Source organism: Sardina pilchardus, chromosome 2 (assembly GCF_963854185.1).
Source record: "Sardina pilchardus chromosome 2, fSarPil1.1, whole genome shotgun sequence".
Lineage (NCBI taxonomy): Eukaryota > Metazoa > Chordata > Actinopteri > Clupeiformes > Clupeidae > Sardina > Sardina pilchardus.
The window spans coordinates 2,972,865-2,995,931 of record NC_084995.1 but is presented as its reverse complement, the minus strand read 5'-3'; the positions used below and the strand labels follow the sequence as shown (position 1 = coordinate 2,995,931).

Genomic DNA, 23,067 nt, shown 5'->3' with positions numbered 1-23,067 from the left:
GCGTCTCAGAGCACTAAAATGCAGACTGTTTGAATGGATTGATCTTCAAAAAACATCATCCAATATTCATAGGGTAGCAGTCAGCGGGGTTTGTGCAGGCTCGTGCTCGGCTGTTAGGCTGCTGCTGCTGCTGCCGCTCTGTTAGCATGACTGGGGACAGAGAGCCTGTTCGCTCACGTACTGTACTGTGTCTTGTGTTTCTTTCCCAGCCAATCGGAGCCCTGAACCCGAAGAGAGCAGCCTTCTTCTCCGACCGCTATGAATCATGGGAAGACGACCAGGTCCCAAAGTTTCACTACGGCACCCATTACTCCACCTCCAGCTTCACACAGATGTGGCTGCTGCGCATTGTGAGTCCTCACGCACGACACACATGCAGACGAACACACACCAGAGACAACAACTGATGACAGCCATACTAACTCCAAGCAAAACAGGAAATCCAGACAGCTTGCCATAAACACCAGTCAGATTAGAAGCACTGATATGAGAAAATCTACACATACAGTAATACAACCTTTACATAAAGTTAATATTTCCCCCCATCACAATGCAAATGTATGGAATTTGTGGGCATAACATATGGGATTTGTAGGCATTGTGAGACAAGTTGATTTATGTCAAGCTGAACTCTAGGCCTTATCTGCATGCTAACGTATGCATGGTGCATGGCTCTGTCCCATTTTCCTTCTCCTCCTCATCCTCTCCACAAACACCCTTTACTTTGATCTTAAACTGCCCACCAACATTTTACACAATCATCCATCAGTCACATCAACAAACCACACAATTTGATGTTCAGTAGAAGTTTAGTAGAATTAATTGTAACAGACCTCAGTTCTACTTAACTGTTGCAAGACTGCACTTGAGTTACAAGAATTAAGACTTGAATACAGTGAATATTTGTTAGGTCTCCAGGCCATCCATGCTCTGTGCAGCAAGTGTGTGAGTGCTTCAGTCGGCCCAACAGCTCCCTCATGGGCAGTGCATTGATCCAGCAGCAGCATTATGGGGCCTGCTGGAGCTCAGGCCTGACGGGAGCACTCATTCAGGTGTTAGAGGGGGCTATAGAGCAGGCCAACACTGGATCTCTCACAAACAAGGAAGTTTGAGCTGTCAACCCACTAAAGGCAATGGCCCAATTAGCCCAGTCCATTATGAAGGGAGTCAGGGTTGGGGTGGGGGGTACAAAGCTAGATGCTGTTCTTCCTTCAGACTAATGGAGGTACCCACTGGGGTGCTGTTGTTCTGAAAACAAAAGCTATTGACCTAGACAAACAAGATTAGAGTCAATTAGAAACGGACTAATAACAGTGTTGTATGGGCACGCTGCTGGGATAATGACCACTTCGCTTAGTTATTGTTGTTTCTCAAAGTTATTTTTAGTCCTTTATTATTCAGACAGAGGAAATCTGTCTGTGTTGTTCCATTTGAAAGACGTCAATTTGTACACCATTTGATATACCCACGTGTTTTCATCAACATCATGACTGAGACAATGAGGACCATTTGAAACACGAGGTTTATTGGACAGAAAAGGAGAAGCAGATTCAATCACCATTATTCATGGCAGGTCTTTTCTGCAAGATTGATAAATGGCTGATTTGGCCAAGTAATGGAAACAAGACAATATAGCACATTGAAGTGGCTTTTGACTTGCTCTCTTTCTCTTTCTCTTTCTCTTAACTTCTCTTCCTCTTTTCATTCCAGGAGCCATTCACAACTTTTTTCCTCAACTTCCAAGGAGGGAAGTTTGACCATGCGGACCGGACGTTCTCCTCGGTGTCCAGGGCCTGGAGGAACTGCCAGAGAGACACCTCAGATGTGAAGGTGCGTACTGTAGCGTTGAGCCCTCAGTAGGCCCAGACCCATCCTACTCCCACAGAGCAGATCAGCTCTCTGTTCAGATCCTCAGCACAGATCCATCCATTTACTGGAGTCTCGCTCTGACAGTCATTTAGGTGCTGTCAGTCACTCCCACCAGCCAGACTTGCCAGTATGAAGGCAAATATATGATAAGCAATCTCTCTCTTTCTCTCTCTCTCTCTCTCTCTCTCACACACACACACACACACACACACACACACACAGTACTAAGAGACTCGTGGTGGTTCGGCATGGCATTCCTGACTTCCTCCTGAAAACTGGAGCCCACGGTACTCAGCTCTCCTCTGACTTTTAGTGCACATGAGGCTGCCCCCCCCTAATGAAAGGCGCTGTCCTCTGCACTAGTGTTCATGTGAGCAGCTCCCTCGTGCTCTGGACAGTAACCTCGCCCTGAACCCTTTCTCCTTTGCTCGCTCATTCTCTCCATACCTCCTCTTTCCACTTGTGGCTCCCATGGGCCCTGCAAAGCATTCACCCTTTCCTCTTTAACAAGTGTCCAGCCCTCTTAAAATATTCATTAGCACGGACCAGCCACACTGTGGCCCCTGCTCTGCTGCAGTGGAGAGAGATAGAGAGAGAGAGAGAGAGGGGGAGAGAGAGAGGGAGAGAGAGAGAGGGAGAGAGGGCTCTTGTGTGGGGGCTTCCCTGGGTGCTTGATTGCATCGGCCCGATGCTGTGTAACATGTGGCTCGAATTACAGCCAGTGGTTGATTGCAGAGAACCCTCCGAGAGTTTGGGCCCAGTCCCAATCTGAGGCTGTCATGGTGGATCAGCAGGACTGCCACCACTCCACTCAGGACACCAGCAGCTCACCCTAACCCACTTCCTGGTGCTGACCCCCACCCCACCCCACCTCCGCCCGCCTCTCAACACTCTGATTGCAGCATACGCTCACGCTTGTCTCCAGTATCTGGCTTGACATGTATCCATTACCCTTCAGTTAGCTGAAAAAGCGCCAGTGCAAGGCAGTGATTGTGTTGTCCACCTTTCCTGAGAGCTGTGCACTGAGATGCCTGTAGCTCATAAGAAGACGAGGGATCCAGACTCTTGTTGCACACACATCAGTAGTTTGCAGCTAGTTCAACTTTTCAGCTGAGTCCTTTGTTTAGACTTTGTAACCCCAAATAGTCTGTAGGGTTATGAAACTAGTATGCAGAAGGTTCAGGTAATAGGTCTGTTCTCTATATATAATATTTTACTACATCACCCTGTTTAATGTCCACAGTCGCAGTTGCAGTTGGGTTTTTACTAAAGCATGGAGTTTGGGACTCTTGTAAATGGGTCCACACATTACTGTTTTTCCTGCATGGTGTGTTTGTGTATATTTGTGCCCTAAAACAAGCATACATAAAGCCAATGGAGATGGTATGGTGGTTCTTTAAGGATATGCAAGTGGTCATGTGTGTGTGTGTGTGTGTGTGTGTGTGTGTGTGTGTGTGTGTTCACGAATGTGTGTGTGTGTGTGTGTGTGTGTGTGTGTGTGTGTGTGTGTGTGTGTGTGTGTGTGTGTGTGTGTGTGTGTGTGTGTGTGTGTGTGTGGTGTGCGTGCGTGCGTGCGTGCGTGCGTGCGTGCGTGCGTGCGTGCGTGCGTGCGTGCGTGCGTGCGTGCGTGCGTGTGAGTATGTAGGGACTTGGTGAAGGGCAGGGGGGGCCATAAGACCGGTGACCCATGGCAGAACAGGATTGTGGATCACAGGTTCTGCCCTCTGACCAGCCACTCAGGGGCCACTGGCTCTAACAGCACCCCCATGTCTCCCCGCTCCCCCTCCAGTCCCCTGTTATTTCCCCCCTGCCTTTTAAGTGGCCCCGGGGTCCTCCACCCCTGAATCAGGGCCGCCAAATTTACGCCAGACTGGCCGTCTGAACCCGGGGCACCATGTGCCATCGTAAAATCCTGACCTCTCTGTTTGAATGAGAGAGGGAGAGAGGGCTGGAGGAGGAGGAGGAGGAGGAGGAGGGGGGGGGGGGGGGGGGGCTTGTTGAAAACTTGTACTGTTTGTTTGCTCTGTTAATTAGCCAACATGGCTGCGGCCCCAGGGCTGAGGAGCTGGGCGCTCACCACTCCCAGCAGCAGCACAGCCGCCACTGCAGCCCCGCCACTCCCTCCCAAATGAGAAACGATCTCAAATCAAGTGCGGCACGAGTGGCGAGCATGATTTCATTTTTGGATTAACTCTTGTTAAGTTGCCAAGTAACACCCTGATGAAGAGAAATGCCTTACGCCGCAAATCATGTCTGTAGGGGTTGGCCATTCTTTGAAAACAGGAGTAGTAGTTGTGGAATAGTTGTGTGGGAGAGGGAGGGAGCCTGTGGAGAGTAGTGTCTGTGGGGATGGGGGCACCAGTGTCAGCCCGTGGGTCAGGAGGCTTCTGCACTGACTCCTGCACTGTTGGCACAAGTCCAGCCCCCGTTGGCCACTTTTTAGCTGATTCAACTTGTTGCACGGGAGCCCATCAGTGAGAAAGATTACTATACTAGCTGCCTGTTCAGATTGCCTTCCTCTTGCCAAGTGCAGTCAACCCCTACAGAGATGCAGCCCTGGTGTTTTTTGCCTCTGGATGATTGTACTGATGATTATATTTTTGCCTCTGTTCCTTCTTTTATTCTTCCACAACCAAAAGACAAAGAGTTGATAACATTTGCTACTTCTTTTCCGACATATTCTCTATATTAATTAGCTATATTGAGAAGCTGTATGGTGATTGTGGCTAACCTAGCATGAAAACAATAAGCAAAAGCTGCTTTGTTTATGATTTGTCCTCTCATTTGTACAGTATATGTCTACATCACAGAGGCACAGAATGCACATGTTCGTTGGCCATTGACTGTAGTTTTTGTTTTGTGTTCAAACTCAACTTTTTGGCCCTGACTCAAGCAACAGTTGGCTTTTGTTGTCTGTAATTTCTTTTATGTTAATTTGAATGCGATTGAACTACAATTTGCATACGATTGTATCAGTAGGTGGATGACTGCCATACGAAAGTTGTTTTTGTTCCACTTTCTCCAACAGAAATCCACCCTAGTAGATGCCACTGTCTCTACGAATTCAACACAACCCCCACCCCCCATTCCCCCAACCCTAACCCTAACCCCCACTGATATCAGATGGAACATCAGTGCATAGATTTATCTCAGAAGTTAGTCGTGGAAGGTTAGCTGTTCAAGTGTTCCAGTTTGACAGATGCTTAAATGAGTCTGAAGAATGGACTAATATAAAAGTGTAACCAGATCATTGGGCCCTGTGCTCACAGCTGTGGGAACAGACTGGAAGAGTTGAGGATGGAAAAAGAAGAGTTGGCTTCCATGCCTCTGTTGCCAGTCTGGAGCTTAAGGAGGGCCATATTAATAGCCCTAATACTACTGTGGGAAGTATGGGGAGGAAAAGGCATCTGAATCCCAGCTAAATGTACGGCTATCATCACTAATAACAAACATTTATAAAACAAAATTAGACATAAATGTTAACATATACTTTTCTCATGGTTCCTGTTGATTTGTAATGTTATTGTTGGCCCAAAAGCATGTTTCTTTAAATGTCATTACACTTAAAATGAAATAGGCTACAATTAGCATGTAGCCATTTCAATGCCTATTCACATCACAATAAGGGATGTCTTTTCTATGTTGATGCTGTGTTCTAGTGCATGTGTAGTAGTAGAGCCAGCTGCTGAAGTCAGCCTGCTTGTCGGTCAGGCTCAGTCTCATAGCTGCCACTAGAGTGCCAGTCAGCACACACAGCCTTATATGCACACATCATCCATTCACTTCTCGCAGGAGACGGATTGCACTGGGTCAGAAAAATGAAATGGTGATTTGTGGAGATGTAGATCTTGTGTTGGGCCTCTCCATCTGCATTCACTTATCAAAGTCTCTTGCATTCTCAACTCGCGGCATCACAAGGAATGTACATGTTTACATGGTCTGCTTCTGGCTTTTGCGGATGTATACAGACAGTAAATCTCCTGTGTTTGTGATTAAGACTGCAATTTACACTAGTGTTCCTATGAGTGCTGCTGTCATATGTCCAGGGTGCGCTGTCTGGATGTGTGCTGCTTAACTGTTTAATGTGTTTTTACTGTCTGTGTGAGAACACTTCTATACACTGCCACGTCTGCTCTGGTTCACCTGCCATCTGACAGACACACTGCACACCGCTTCAGTCTACTCTCACATGCCCCGCATCTCGACATGTTTCCATTTGAGCTGACAGCATGTGCGTGCGGCCGTGTGTGCGTCTGCTGAACCATTACATGTGGCCATTATATACATACTGTAAAGAGCTGCACAAATACTTTGTCATGTAAAGAAAGCACCAAGCCCTCACATGCATGCTCTCGCCCAGTCAGTAGGCTGCCTGGTTAGGAGCTTGAGTATGACTCGTAGTGAAACCTGCAAGTCTCATGTAGTAGAGTAAAGGACACTGCATAGTTATTATTCCTAATGTATGTTTATGCACTTCATAGTTAACCTTGCTGTGCCACATCACACTTGGTTATAATGGTACAGCTAAAAGAAATGCAACAGTAAGATATTGGCTTAAACAGTCTTCAACACACTCATGGTAGAAGTCCCAGCCCATTTGTGTGTGCATGTTGTGAACTTTGTCTCTGTATTCTGGGACTACTTCCCTGGCTGGCAGCTCCTCTGATGCCCTTTTATGATTAAACCTGTTGGAGTACCTTCCTTCTTTTCATTATGTGTGTGTGACTATGCTTTTTATCAGACAGACATTTTGTGGCATAGAGCAAATGAAGTGTCTGAAGTGTAATTCCAGTGAGTAATGGCATGGTTATAGAGAACAACGTGTGCGCGCACACACACACACACACACACACACACTCTCACACACGCAAGATAGAGCAGTTTCGCTCTTATTTAATTATTTGTTATTTTCTTTTTCCTTCTGCTGCGCTTGCTCTTGGCCAAAGTCATTGCTTGCAGTCACCATAATTAACCAGCAGGTCGATGGCAGTCCTGCATTCAGATTCTGCAGGCCTGTGTGCCGCTCGGAGTCTTATCTGAGGGGAGAAGCCTTTTATTTCACACCGCTCACACATTATCAGAAAATGGCCTCTTTGAAAATTCCTCCCTATACACGGCACTGTTTCCAAACTCTCAGGAAGCTTATCTGTCATTTAGAGAAGTGCTTACTATGCCTTAACAAGAGTCATGTCAAGAGGATATTTATCTGGAGTCTTTTAAAATGAAGCGTTGTGTAAGTGGGTTGGAGTGGGTTATCAAGATTCACAGGTATTTCAAAGCAGTCTTAGTTGTGAAATGAAAATGCATATTATTCATATTAAATTAAAATTTTCAGGTTAAATATTCTTTGCCATTCTAATGAATGTTCAATAAAATGAATAATGCTACTGATGATAAAATGATAGCAGTAAGTAATCCCTCTGAACATATCTCTCCTCTATTCCCCCTCTCCCTTCCTGTCTCTTACTTTCTCAGGAGTTGATCCCAGAATTTTATTATCTGCCTGAGATGTTTGTCAACTCCAATAATTACAGCCTGGGTGTGATGGATGATGGCTCTGTGGTATCAGACGTGGAGCTGCCACCGTGGGCCAAGGACCCAGAGGAGTTTGTGCGCATCAACCGACTGGTATGTCCTCTCCTCTCCCCCTCTCCCCCTCCCTCCACCCTCTTACACACTCTCTCTCTCTCTTTCTCAGACACAGGCACACACACATGCACTACATATACACACAGTAGTCTATCATCCTCACTCTCTGTGTCTTTAGAATCACGTGCTTATGGAGATCAGATTGTGGCTGGTGTGTTTTGAAAGATACCTTGTGTAAGCTGTACTGTGTTACCTTTTTGCTACTTTTTAAATTAAAAGCAGAGGAACCCCTCTCATGATTGTGGTCTTGATCAAGAATCAGTCGAGTCTGTCAGTAATTCGTTGTAATCACTCAGGTCAGGCCCACAGAGATATTTGAGGTGGACTATCTGACATACCAGATTATGGATGCCATGACTTCTGTCAACACAAAAGACAAAGCCAGGAGTGATTGCATAGCATACTGATTCATCATAATGCAATAATGAATAATTGTTAGCCGAGCTTTATAATTATACTTATATCGATTTTGCTAAATTTCTTCAGCTATGAGGTTAATACATGGGGGCAGTTAATATGGTACTAATATGGATACTTTAACTTTTAAAAAAAAATACCGTCCTGCTGTTTATACACAATGCGGCTAATACAACAGCGTAGATGTGTATGAATCTCTTCTCTACTTGATTGTGTGTACAGTCTCTCCCTCCCTTCCGTTTGTTCCCTTCCTCCAGCCCTCCGTTGCTCCCTCTCTCTCGGTGCTGGCTGGGTGATGTATAGGCCATGCTGTAATTGCAGACGCTACAGTAGCGTGTCGGCCCACTGGAGCCTAGCGTTAATTAGCAGCTGGTGCTGCATCTATCTGACACTTTGACTACCGCGCCACTAGCCCAGCTGAAGGGGGTGACAGTGCCTTGGGTGGAGCGGGGCCGGGAGTCACCCCGTGTCTCAGTGCGCTGACGTACAGTAGAGGCACCGCAGCTTAAAGGCCAGCCGAGCTGCAGCGGCCCCAGACTGCACATGTGAGCTCTGCGTCTGTAACGGCCCTGTTGAGCTGTCCGTTTCTCCCATCCTTAATGGCCTCCACTGGGGCTTTTATTCCAACAGGCTTTGATCGGTTCCCAATGTCAAACCACAAACACAATAGAGTAAGGGTCTACTTCAAAACTTTCATCTCCGTAAGGTCCAGTGTGCTCTGTATCCTGTGGTTCTGTATGTATTTGTGTATATGTGCATGCGTGTCTTGTTTGTATAGTACTGTATGGTATACAGTAGTATAGTTTATTATGTCTCAATATATATCAACATAGTTTACAATGAGGGAAGTTGTATTAGACCTAGGGAGCCTTACTTTTTAGAGTAAAAGATTAATTTGCCATTTCCTCAGACAGAAATGTACAAAAATACAACAAGAATTGCAATACCTTCATAAGTACTGATGAAGAACTCTCTTACCACCACCACCACATTCCTCACCAACTCAGAGAAATGTCAGGCATGGAAACAGACTCAAATACACACAAATTTAGTTGTTACTAAGTTACCATAGGAAAATGTTCTTAGCTGCCATTCCGCAATTTTGAAATTCCAGTCACAGCCGCAACCACAGCTAATACTGACAAGTGATGTTTGTTTGCTAGAATGTCACTAGTCACCAACTAATAGACATGAAACAAATGCTTAAAACGTACACAAGACAAACACTACTGTCTTTTCCACTGTCTCTAGGAACTCAAGGGTTGCATGTTTAAATGAACTGCAGCCCCCATGTTGTTTAAGGACTAAGACTATTTATTAATTTTGCCATTAAATCATCCAAATCTGGTTTTATGAACTTGCCATCTCCAAAGAGGAGGTACAACCAACTAGCACTGCAGTCGATTAGCCAGATGTAGTTAGATGTTAGTCTATACCTTCATGCTTAAATAGCACTTCTTCCTGATGGCTCAGAGAATGTGAGGATGCAAGGGTCTGTTGACCACATTGATGTATTGTCAAAATATGGAGTTGTAATCTCTCTCATTGTTTTGATGCTAGGAATAGCATGGCATGACGGAAGTGCTTACAGGCACCCACACAATGTTGTGACAACGATCCAACTTTGTACAGTACTATACACAAACCTCCGTCACCTACGTCAAACCTCCTGTCAATCACCTTTATGTGCATAAGGAGGTGATGCAAAATGTCAAATTCATAGTCTGTTGATTCAAAACCCATTTTAAAACAAACACTTCAAAATTTGGCCAGGTGGGGCCACTGTTTGTACAACTTACTTTGTAAGTTTGCTCATTAAATATACAGAAACACAGGAAAATAGTCAACAATAAAATATAACAGAGACGCAGACACGCATCCAAAAGACGTAGTATTGCTTCATCTGCTTAAAAAGACGGGCTGTCTTTGACACACACACACACACACACACGCACATTACAGCACAGATCAATAACCGTGCCTCACTACACTTCCCATTGTGTGCCTATAGCAGCCAAGGTGAAAGTGTACTTGTGTAGCCCCACACATTGGCCCTCAGTGGCCGGCCTGGCTCAGCAGCATGGCAGCAGGAGCACTACTGCACAGCACAGAGGAGATATGTGCTGCTGGTGTAATATTGGACATTATACACAATACCACTGATGAAATTGAAATGCATTATCCAGATTCATTTTCGACCGGCTACTTCTCTGGTGTGCACAGATGAAGGGTCTGTGCAGTGTCTGAGGACTATAAATCTACACCTCTTACAGTACAGAAAACAGAGAGACATCAAAGGAGGAAGGCGTCTGTGTGTCGTGCACAGCCTTGGAGGGATCGTGCAGTTCTCTCTCCAGCATGTACTGGCTTATTGCAGTGGCATCTAAAATGCTTGAATTAGCATGGGCAGACAGGAAGTGGTAGGAGAGGAGATATCCTTCTCCTGGTGCAGCACAGGATGTGAGCCGCTGGACGCTGAAAACCCTGAGAGCAAAAAAACAAAACAGAAATTTGAAGGAGTTGCAGTATGGGGAGTTATTTTGCAGACCAGTTCCTTTTCTAACAGCTATAACTTTAGTAGTCCTGTTTTGCCTTGGTTTGGCAAATCTCTTCACCCAAGTCATGAAGTCCTCTGACATTACATTTGTCATTTTCATAGGTCGACACAGAAATGAAAAAGTAGTAATTGCATTTCTTTCGTGTGTGTGTGTGCGTGTGTGCGTGTGTGCGTGCGTGCGTGTGTGCGTGCGTGTGTGTGTGTGTGTGTGCGTGTGTGCGTGTGTGCGTGTGTGCGTGTGTGCGTGTGTGCGTGTGTGTGTGTGTGTGTGTGTGTGGATTCCTCCACTCTGGAGGCGTGCGGTGGTCCCCTGTGCTGGGGGCAGGGGCTGCTCATTAGGCGGGCCTGTGTCTGTGGCGTGTGGGGCGTGGAGGCCCAGCGCTGTGACAGATGACTGGCATTAGGAGGTGTCAGCTGGGCAGCGCCAGCACAATGGGCTAAATGTGTAATGAGAGCTCTGGCCCACAGAAGCCCACTGATAGCACTGTGAGTGGTTAATGACCTGCTCGGCCCTTTAGCTCATCTGGCGCTAATGGACACGGGCAGAAAAAGGGAAGAGAGCGGGACACTGTGCCAAGTCTGTCCCAGCCTTTATGTCCTACAGATGATTAACAGCTAATTAAACCCCAATCTGTGACAGACATTAAAATCCCAGCAGTGAAAATGGTGGCACCAGCCAAAAGTGGCAGGTTTTGCGCCATGCGCCTGTGTGCACAAGATGGCTAGTGAACATTGTCATCTATTTGAGGTAATATATCAAATATGCTGCACCAATACATTTCCACGCCCGCGAGAGGCTGTGTTGCCCTGCTGTACGCATCTTCTCAACTTTTTAGCATGCTATTATGTAGCTTCTAGACACAGTACATTGTAAGTGTACCTGTACTTGACTTTGACTCCTGATTGCCATTTAGTCTCCTACACACAGTGCCTTGATTGAGCCTGGCTTATACAGCGTAAGCTGTCATTACTTTACTTGTAAACCACTGGTTTGGGATATGCGTGAGATTAGGAGAGGATTTTAAGCAGACTCCTGGTGAAAAAAACGCCTCTTCCCCTCAGTCCTAACAGCCCCCTCTCTTCCTGGCCGTCCATGTCACGCCACTCTGAGATCACGGCTGATTGTTGTTTTTACCGTGAGGTCGAGGGAAAGGTTAAGAACATGATCCCCCTCACCAGATAACAAGCCAGCTCTGGGTACTGTCATTTCTGAGGAACATTCCAGCATATATGACTAATTCTCTTGCTCAGCGGAGCTCCAGATCTGGTTATGATTAGAGGAACAGCAGGTGACTTAAGGCCTTCCATAGACACACAGCTAGAAAGCTACTGACAGCAAGTGATCAGAGAAACCACAATATTGTGTCTTGTGTCTCTGCCATCAAAAAAAGCATTTATTATTTTGACAGTTCTGTCAATTTTTTCACATTGGGTCCTTATAAATGTATCCTACTGCTCGATGTGTGGATGGTGCTGTGTGTCTAGTGGAGTGAATGCAGAAGCATTACGGATAGACCAGAGGAGCGGCCCTAGTGCAGGGTGTGGGAGTGCACTAGACTAGAGAGAGGATGCAGGAGAGACAGAGGGCAGCTGGAGTGACAGCAAGACCAGCACTAGTTGCCATGGCGCCAACCTCTCATGGCCAAACACCATACTACTGTAGCTGCCATGACAGATGTTTGATGCAGCGTAATTCCCTCAGGTCACCACGTCTGCAAACGCATGTATCTGTCACCCTCTGTGACATACGTTGGATGCATTGCACCAGGGATGAGGGAATCAAATTGATTTGAGTTGATCTTGGTTCTTCTGACATAGTGAAATGTCCATTTCAGCTTTGTGTGACCTACTGTAATAATGATTCTGATCAATTAAAATGGATTGTTGAATAGGGGCATCAAAATGATAACAAGAATCTTGATAACTAAAGAACTGATATGATTTCACAACCGCAATCAACTTTTAGTCATACAGTTATGGGCCTGTCCCTTCATTATTTATTTTGAACGTGTCTGCTGCCATAGTGTATCTTGGTCGTAATGCACCAATAATAGATGCATTATAATAAAGTCAATGCAGAGAGTGACGCAAGAATGTCATAGCAATAAGGGAAACCATGAACAGATGGTTATCAGCTTTTGTGGGGAAAGCGTCCATGGTACAAAGCGTCGTCTCTGCAGGCCCACCAGTTTGTTTTCCCACACATGAGGTTTTCCTCGTCCTCCACAAACGGATATCCCGACACCTCTCTTCTGTACTGTAGGTCTAGTGGAGCAGCTGTTTGGCCATCCAGCTGACATCCAACAGCCAGAGGGTGTAAACACGGGACAGTCCCGCTGACAGATGCGTGCCACTTTATGACGCACTCCGGTCTGTTCCTCAGCCAGGCCCAGAGCCTCTGCTCAGAACCCAACTGTCAGTGCTGAAGTTTATCAGCCTAATATGCTGACAGCTTCCTCACACTTGGTCCTCCAGTCCTGGGATAGAGGGCCATGGAGACCATTATCTAACACAGACACGTCTGTGAAGTCCAGAGAAGACTGAACAAGTATGCCATGTTTGTTTTTGTTATCATCCGTGAATCAAAGTAGCGTTTGTGTTTTTCGGGTCATCTGAAAAGTTTTGACAGGGCAGATGGGAGAGATTTACTGCAGGTGTCAGGAGCCATGTGTTAGTGGGGGAGCCTGGGCTTTCCCACACCCACAGGCCCGCCTGCTGGACTCTGCTGAGGGACCACCAGCTACAGCAGAGTCAAAGGTTGCCAGTATTTACATTCACCCATCATCTCCTCTCTCCGCTCTGCTCCACCCCCCAGCGCTCTTCTCCTCCTCGCAGAAGTTTGTGGGCAAGCTAACGTTACTTTCCCCATGCAGTGGTGGGACTCTCTAAGCTCTGCAGCCCCAGCAGTGGAGGAATCCACACACACATACAGTAGTATGGGGGAGGAATCCCCTGCTCTTACCACAGGGTGGACACTTGTTGACCGCTTCAGCAAACCTCTGCTAGTAGAAGAGAACCTGGTCACTAGCATAGCAATCTTGCTGTTTTCCAACGATCTGTTCCCTGTAAGCAGTGATGCGTGTCAGTCAGGCCTGCTCTCAGCCCTTGTTCCCAGGATGTGCGTTTGCTGTGGCCAGTGCTGCGGTCCTCTGAGGCCTGTGAAGGGAGTGGCCCGCCCGCCTGCCTGCCTGTGGGAGCGCAGAGTGGCGGAGGCGAGGCATCTCCATGGCGTCTGCTCAGCGTCTGGCGCGGCTCTCTGCAGGGGGATTGTCATGAGCAGGGGCAGACATGTATACTGCATGTGCGCTGTGTTTTACGACCCCCCCCCCCCCCCCCCAGTACTCCCCCCCTCCTACTCCTGTCCTCCTCCTCAGAGGAGTGCGAGCCCTGAGAAATGTGCTGATCTATTGCAGTTGACATCTCCCCTCACTAATGTTGTGTTATCCCTCACTAATGCGCTGCTATCCCTCACTCCTGTGCCTCCACCTCACCTGACCACAGCCACCCTCAGAGGGACACACCCTTATCAGACCTCCAGCTGGTGGAACACCTACTGTATATATGGGCGCTCAGTAGATTGTCAAGCCTTTCATAAAGCAGGCAGATCACATCCCCACCTCCTTTCATTGGTATGATTTGGTACTTCACCGTTCCCTGTCATGGTGCCATGGAGAAATGGAATATGTTTGTATACGCCATCTGTGAGTGGACACAAATACATGTGCTTGAGAGAAGAAAATGGGCTATGAGATTTTAGTTTTGTTTTGGTGTGAGCAGGTGACTTGGCCTTGATGTTGAAGTGTCCACTCAAGCATGCTGTTTGAATAAAAGGAGTTAATTAAGTTTGCAAGGTCCCTTTTCTCCCTTCCTTGTCCTCTCTTCCTCTTCCTCTTCCTCTTCCTCTTGCTCTTCCTCTCTCCCCTACATTTCAGAGCAGAGTCTGACAAGGACAATGTGTTTAGGCCATCAATCACACAAACCCACTGACCTCAGGTATCTCCGCCTCCTCCGCCCTCAACAGCGTGCTAATTTACTGCCTCCACCTCATCTGCACTTCACCAACTTCTCAGTGCTGGAGGTCATCTCAACTCCGTCACAGCGTCCCTTAATACTACGCTATACATTCAGTCTTTTAGACATAACATTGATGCACAATGTATGGTATTTTTTAGTGCTAGACATAATCAAATTTAATCTTAATTGCAATGTCGGTTAAGGTCTTCAGCTGTGTTTGTATGAATAGATAGTGTAATTAGTGGGTGATTGGTGGAGATTATTTTCTGGCAGGGTGTATGTTCGGTCTGTTGCACAGATTTATCTCATTAATATTCAGTGGAGATCTTTGAAAACCACAGCGTCTGGCTGGAGAGCTGCATGTTCTGCTATTTTTACCAACTGTTCAACAGCCTTTGCGAATAACAACATGATAATATTTGTATTTTATTTATCATTTATCTTAATTATATTATTATATTATAGTATATTAGTTATATTATCTTAATTTTCCTAACGTGTGAAAAGTAGTGCACAAGGCACAAAAGAAGTCATTGGCTGCAAGAACTTGAGCTTCTTTAGGTTCTTGGTTTATCCTGTATAATATTGTCAGGTGTTTGCACCTGGTCCAGCTAGTGGCCTCCAGGACCTCGGCCTAGTGGCCAGCAGTCTCAACTGTTACGACCTCCCAGCCAAAGAGTCTGTCCACTCCATTCTCTCTCTCTCTCTCATTCTCTCTCTCTCTCTCTCTGTAGGACATAAAAGTGAGAGTGTAGCGATGGCACTCATCCATTGTAATCACTCTGAGCATCTCAACCACACACTCCAGCTCAGCAAGATCTCCTTAAGCCTCGTGTGCACTGTAGTCATTTGAGAGCTGGCTAACGGCTATCCAAACAGCTATCCAAACAGCTATCCAAACAGGCCTCCGGAGCAGATGGGTCTGTGCAGGGCTGCTCTCTCTCCACCACTGCCAGCAGGGCCGCTGGGCTTTTAGTAGTGATGTAGGGGGTTTGTATAGAGCCACTTATACACCCACTCATCAAAGCAGGACTTGCCTACTGCCTTTAACTGACGGCGCCCTGCCCCCTCCTCACCAGTCTGTTTAGAAAAGTGAAATGCATTTGCCATATTCAAAGGAGCCATGTCTCCGGAGCATTTGGGGGAAAAGAATTTTGCACAATCACACCTCACTCTGCTTCCCATCATAGCATGGACAGGATATCCATTCCGCCATCCAGGGACAAACTAGCGTCTCAGGTTCCTATCCCGACCCTGCACCACACCCTGACCCTGTTGATTTGGATACTAGATGAAGGGGAAATATAGAGCACTGAAATTACACTATAATGCAGCACAAAGCATAAGAAATATGAGTAATGCCTAAGGAATGCTAACTCCTGGATCCTAACGGGAGCTCTGACTTTTGTCCTACTCTCTTTTTCTTTGCCTCACTTACTTTCTTGTCTTTCCCGGACGCTCTTTCTTTCTTGCTTTCAGAGCCATTCTCTTTTCCCTATTCGGTGTTGCTTACTGTCCCGTTTTTTCTCTCTTGCAGCTGTCTCTGTTAAGAAAGACCGTTCTCTAAACAACTGTGGGTGTCTGTGTGACTGGTTGGGAGGCTCCACAGAGTTAGCACGCAGTGTTAGCAATAGCAGGGCAACTCATTAAACAGACTCAAAAGCTCCTGCCTGCCTCTCTCATTTGAACACAGACATATGAAGGTGCCACCTACAGTACCAGCTTCCCTTCTGTGCTCAGATCACCGTGGCCTGAGACTGGGTCACCCCAGAGGGCCTGCTGCGTCTACCACATTTTGTTCAAAGGAATGTTTCTACTTTTTAAATGTCAAAATCTACTAAATAATTTAACCCTGTTGCAATTGCTAGGGGAAAAAAGTAAAATACCAGTTGTGGCAGTTTCTCTTATTTGAAGATGGTTGATATCATACTGTAGATCCTGCAGAAATGTGGCAGTGATGCCTCTTGCATTTGTCTTGTTTGCCAAACACTAGGATTGTACTGGTGCAGTCTGCTCAGTAATTCCCATGATAAGCACACCCATACGCACCCCATCATCTAGCTGTGCACTGTGATACCAAGCAGTGAAACCAGGAAGGAGCCACATTCCTCTGACACCACTCTGCCCATTCAGGCATTCTCCCCCTAATGGATGTGGAACCTGTCCTGTCTCAGATGCATGTTTAGTAGTTCCTGTAGCTGCTTCAGTGGCCACATGCATCTGATTTGTGTGAGTGACTCCGAGGAGTGTCTAAGGACTGTCAGTGTAATCTCCCCTAATCAATAGAGCACAGCCTGGCTGCCAGTCACGCGCTTGGCCTCAGACCATGAACTAACCAGCGCACCTCCAGCCCTGACACGCCTGCATTCACATGCAGATGAGCAGATTGATTTCATGACATTTCAACATCCATACAGACAGGTTACATAAAGTCTATACAATATTGTGCTCTAGGAAGTGCAATCACATGTAGATGTGTACATACTTCCAAAAGAAAATTATCGTTCAAATGATGTTGATTACCGTACAGTACAGTACAGTACAGTATAACACTGGTCCTTTACAGCATAGCTCATGGGAGCTGTATTCCCATTTAAGCAACAAATATCTGGGGTCCAAAGGGACCTTGCTGTGAATGTTTTGCCTCTGCTGAGATTCTGTAATTTAGTAGTTTTCCTGCTGGTCGGCCAGGATTTGTAGTGGGAGGTTGCATTCCCTGAATGTTCAGACATTACCTGTATAAGCTAATGCCCAGCAAATGTCTGCGTGGAGAATTCACAGCAGGGCGAGATGTGACCCACACAGAAACACAGGAAGTCTAGCTGCTATTGCTGGACATGCCCCTTACACAAGCAGCCAAACTAACAATTAGTCAGTCTCCCCACATTTGACTTTTCCTGGTCAGAGCGGGCACTGCTTGGACCCGCTCCCAGATGGGGAAGCCCCTCCCATCCCTTCTAGACAGGTCATTTGCTCAACTTTTTGGGCCTAGTTTTCTGTCAAAGTTTTCTCAATGGATTCCTAGTCAGAACCCCTATTGAAACAGATTAAGACTTGGGGCATGTTAAATTTTGTCCAAAAATTCAAGATGGCTGCCGTATGGGCAATTCCATATCAGTTGGAACAGGTCCGACACCATGGTCCTCAGTTTTTCCTGATTTTTGGTCAAAATGTTCCTCCATGTCTCATTAGAGAAAAACCAAAATTTTAGCTTGGTATCTTCTTTAGTTTCTGAGATATGGCTCTTCAAATGTGGATAGACGTGTCCTAAAAAAAGGCTGAAAATGCCTGTATTTAATGAGCTCCACCTTTTTAAAACCCCTCTCCTGTCTTAAGCCTACCATATTATTTTATAAAAATTTGAACACTGGGGCAGTACCCTGTTTAGGGCAGTACCCTGTCCAATATCACAAAGGAATTATAGTCCTTCCCACCATTGAAGACTTATTCATCGAAACAAACCCATATTTTTTTAAAGCAATGAAAAACAAAAAAACTGTTTTTGTTCTCTTATGGTCATGAATGGATAGCACTCACATTTTTAAAACTTTACATATATATAGTCCATGAGTAAGAGAACATGTTGAAAAAAAATTGAGATGGTAAGTTTTCATATTTCGAGGCTATGGGCCTTCAAAGATGGCCAAAATGGTGTTTTTTCCTAAAAATGCCAATTTCATTGCCTTTTTTCAAGGACAAGATGAAATACAAATCCAACATTTCTTTTTTCCTGCAATAGTATGCCACTTTGTAGACCATGTGAATGTGGTAGATCCGACCTGTCCATTTTAATATCCCCTCAGTACATGTCTGAAGTTAGAAAAATGGAAAAATTGTCTTGGCTGAAGGAGTTGTTGGTTTGATTTTTATGAACCTCCTAGAAGGACATTATGGGGTTTAACCCCATTTTTTATGTTTGAGGGATCAGATTGGCATCCTGTAAATAGGATAAAAATGTTATATCCCATTTTTACTCTTTATTGATCCCTTAGAATATGTCCAAAAGTGTTTCAAAAATGAAAAAGGCGACTAAATTGAGGGGCCAAGTGGATCAAGTCACACAAGGCTAAAAATGTAATATAAGACAGATGAGATACTGAGGGAGAACACTGTGAAAAGTATAACCCCTGTTACGATGGCCTTTGAACCCACTGTGTCCCTAACTGAGGTTAAGGGCTAAAAACCACCAACCACCGATTCGGTGGTCTCCAACTTTTTCATATCTCTTGATAGAAAATTTATAGAGACTTAAAACTCATATATGTTGTTCATCTCTTCAGAGCGTTTTTTTGAGACCATCCATGACTTCCTGTGATAACCGGAAGTTGGTTTAAAACAGGAAGTAAACTTTAAAAAGGCTGTATCTCTGGGGGGAAAAAACAAAAAGCTGTTGGGGCCAAAGTGTTGAGGCCAAAATCATGGTTTGAGAGATTGTGTAGGAGTATGTTTCAGACCATTTGGAGTTGAGTGGTACCCACTTTGTATGACATTAAAAAAAATCGCCCTTAGGGTTTAACTTGACCAAAAAGTGTAGGCCTCAACAGCTTTTTTTTTTTTTTTCCAGAGATACAGCCTTTTTAAAGTGTACTTCCTGTTTTAAACCAACCAACCAACCAATCATGGATGGTCTCAAAAGGCCGCTTTGAAGAGATGAACAACATGTATGAGTTTCAAGTCTCAAATTTTCTATCAAGAGATATGAAAAAGTTGCAGACCACCGGATCGGTGGTTGGTGGTTTTTAGCCCTTAACCTCAGTTAACACAGTGGGTTCAAAGGCCATTGTAACAGGGGTTATACATTTTACAGTGTTCTCCTCAGTATCTCATCTGTCTTATATTACATTTTTAGCCTAGTGTGACTTGATCCACTTGGCCATTTTAAGCCCATCAATTTAGTCGCCTTTTTCATTTTTGACAACTTTTGGACATATTCTAAGGGGTCAATAAAGAGTAAAAATGGGATATAACATTTTTATCCTGTTTATAGGATGGCATTCCGATCCCTCAAACAGAAAAAAATGGGTTTAAACCCCATATTGTCCTAAGAGGTTCATAAAAATCGAACCAACACCTCCTTCAGCCAAGACAATTTCAGACATGTACTAAGGGGATATTAAAATGGACAGGTCGGATCTACCACATTCACATGGTCTACAAAGTGGCATACTATTGCAGGAGAAAAGAACTGTTGGATTTGCATTTCATCTTGTCCTTAAAAAAAGGCAATGAAATTGGCATTTTTAGGAAAAAACACCATTTTGGCCATCTTTGAAGGCCCATAGCCTCGAAATACGAAAACTTACCATCTCAATTTTTTTTCAACATGTTCTCTTACTCATGGACTATATATATGTACAGTTTTAAAAATGTGAGTGCTATCCATTCATGACCATAAGAGAACAAAAACAGTTTTTTTGTTTTTCATTGCTTTAAATATGGGTTTGTTTCGATGAATAAGTCTTCAATGGTGGGAAGGACTATAATTCCTTTGTGATATTGGACAACTAAACAGGGTACTGCCCCAGTGTTCAAATTTTTAGAAAATAATATGGTAGGCTTAAGACAGGAGAGGGGTTTAAAAAAAAGTGGTGCTCATTAAATACAGGCATTTTCAGCCTTTTTTTAGGACACGTCTATCCACATTTGAAGAGCCATATCTCAGAAACTAAACAAGATACCAAGCTGAAATTTTGGTTTTCCTCTAATGAGACATGGAGGAACATTTTGACCAAAAATCAGGAAAAACTGAGGACCATGGTGTCGGACCTGTTCCAACTGATATGGAATTGCCCATACGGCGGCCATCTTGAATTTTTGGACAAAATTTAACATGCCCCAAGTCTTAATCTGTTTCAATAGGGGTTCTGACCAGGAATCCATTGAGAAAACTTTGACAGAAAACTAGGCCCAAAAAGTTGAGCAAATGACCTGTCTATTCCCCTCCAAGATGGCGGAGGGAAGAAATCCAAGACGCCGCGCACTCCATCAGAGCCTTGTGTGTTTTGTTTTCACTGGAGCAGAGATTGCAAGCAGCTGCCAAGTGAAATTTGAAGAAAATTATGTCCTCTTTTCTTTTCTTACAAGCTATTTTTAGAAGTGCTTTTAATTTTGCCCTCTCAAAGCCAGATGTCCTCTTAGCAGAGCGCTGTGCTTGAGGAGTTTCAGCTCCAGTTGGAGAGGCATGAGAAGCCCTCGCCCCTGGACGCTAACGCCACGTGCGCTCAGGTGGCCTGGAGAGAGAGAGAGAGAGGGCAGTCTGTACAACACCACTCGTACATGAGTACAGATCAGCCACGCACAAGGCCCAGCCCCCCACAGCATTTGCATAAAGCCCAACTAAATTATTCATTAATTGTGGGAGCTGTCCCAGTGGAGCACAGTGCCCCAGACCGCCTCATCTAATTGGCACATCAATAACCCGCTTTAGATCCTTTTAATGAGCGCCCAATTCAACTCAATAGGAGGAAGGAATCTCAATAGTGCATGCAACCTACAGCACCTATTCTACAAACTGCTCAATATAATGGAGTCCTCTATGTTGTGCTAGGAAAACATTTGTATCACCTATTGACTGAGGTAACTTAGGCTGTACTGCACCATTGCAACTTTAAAACCAGATTGAAACCATTAGTGACTATGAAAATGTAGTTCCAAAAATCTGCCTGGTTTGGTTATGTGACAACAAGCAACATTTGTGTGGCCTAATGCAGCTGCATTTGCATTGTAGTGTGCAGTGGTATAGCATGTGTTGTGAGTGGATTGTGAACAGCTTCCCCCTCAGGTTAGATTACGGTGTGTGCGTCTGCTGCTCCCTGTGCATGTATACAGTACGTGATCCCCTATCTCCTCTCTCAGGGACCGGGCCCGCCTGACAGGCTTTGAAGCGACACCGCCGCGATCACTTCCTCCTCCGCAGCCTTTGGGGGCAGAGGCGAGCGGAGCGCCGGCTCCTGAGTCCCGCCGCAGGCCTCATTACCATAGAGGCGTTCCTCCAGAGGGAGGGGTGCGGGTCTTCAGTAACACGGCCCCCGCTTTGTTTCCGCGCGCTGATTGACACGAGATGGCGGCGCACATTAAATGCCCATCAGGCTCGGCATTAGTTTTGGAAAGCGGGGAGCTAGGGACTGCCGAAAGGTCAGCGCTGCCAAGTAATGAAGAGAGGGATCTCCCTCCCCTCCTCTCGTGCGCCGGCCCTCCACCCATCTCAGTGAGAGCGCAGAGGGAAAAAAAGCAGCTTCTCCATCTTTCTGTGGATGTTAATAGATATGTATCCCCTAATAAAGGGGATTGGTTTTTGACACGTGGCTGTTAACATAATAAGACGTCGGCAGGGGAGCGGGGTGCTGGCAGACACATGTCTGGGCCCAGCCGCTCTCCTGAGACACTCCTGCTTCATGTTATTCTGTGTGATTGGGACGCCATGTGCACTTCTCCTCACTCCTGCCTGCTCTAATGTTGCCTCTTTAAGTGATCCCGCACTGTCATAAAGGACAAGAAACAAGCGCGCCCATTAATGACGCTTATGAGAAACGCTTTAAGCATCACTCGTGGGCCGCTCATTTAGATCCATTTCCACGTCTGGCCAGTCCCTGCTGGGGCTTTGGGCAGAGTGGAGAGAAGCCCTCCAAATGAGCCCTGTTGTAATCATCATAAACACTCCAAACTATTAACTCCGTTCTGTGGGAAGTGATTCTCTCCAGAACTGTAACCCAAGACCCTTCATGGCACATTTGCTCAAGTGCTCCCTTTTGGCCCTGACATTTAGCTATTTTTATTGATATTGTGCTGCTTTTCATAAAATCATTTATGGGAGATTGCAGCGGGCCATGGAGTGGTTCCTGTGCGGGGAAATGTCGCCCGTTTCTCTTCGTCTCTCCTCGTGCACCAACACGGCGCTCTAATTAAGAGTACGGCGGAGAATTCAAGTGAAATTAGCTGTCAGAAGGGCACATTTAAATGAGTGATGTGCCGGCTCAGGCAGTAAACATTTAAATGATATAAATGGCTGTTTAAGTGCACAGCTTAATGTCTGTCAGGGTATAATGTGACACAAGGCAGCAATGACAATCAAGAGTGCGTCACATTCTCATTTGGACACGCTTAGAGCCTTTGTGTCTCAACATCTTTGTGCAAATGAACACAACCGCTGCTTTTATGAGAATCCATAAACGCTCAGTGTGCTCTGCCAGCTAATGAAGGGAGAAACAGCTTGTAGCTTCAGCCTCATCGGGCTCATCACACAATAACGTGCAAACATGGCCTCTCTGCTCGTGTGTTAGAGCGCCGCGCTGGATGATTGAGAAGACATACAAGACAAGTCCTGCATCATTTATGCTAATTGTCAATCTCTGGGAAACCATTTGTTTTCCTTTCAGCTCAATATTAGCATCTCCTCCAGACCCTCTTTACACATATCAAAATGTTGCTTCAGTCTCTTGGGTATTTGATGTTGTTGTTCCATTGCCTATTTAGTTGAACCATGGTTGCATTTCTTTGAGTCTATTGGTATTGGCTCTTTGTTATATGTTCACCTTAGAATGTGGGCAATGTTGAGCTATCCC

The 23,067-nt window shown here is 45.5% G+C and overlaps 1 protein-coding gene across 5 annotated transcripts in view; it reads left to right on the top strand.

Moving 5' to 3' along the window:
• The window catches only part of lrba (LPS-responsive vesicle trafficking, beach and anchor containing), a 193,282-nt gene that overhangs the window by 142,095 nt on the left and 28,120 nt on the right, over nt 1-23,067 (top strand). For all 5 annotated transcript variants that reach the window (XM_062516552.1, XM_062516559.1, XM_062516545.1 and 2 more), the window contains exons 44-46: nt 210-350; nt 1,711-1,830; nt 7,345-7,497. In XM_062516552.1, coding sequence (XP_062372536.1) covers nt 210-350; nt 1,711-1,830; nt 7,345-7,497 — 414 coding nt within the window. The remainder of the gene's footprint in view (nt 1-209; nt 351-1,710; nt 1,831-7,344; nt 7,498-23,067) is intronic.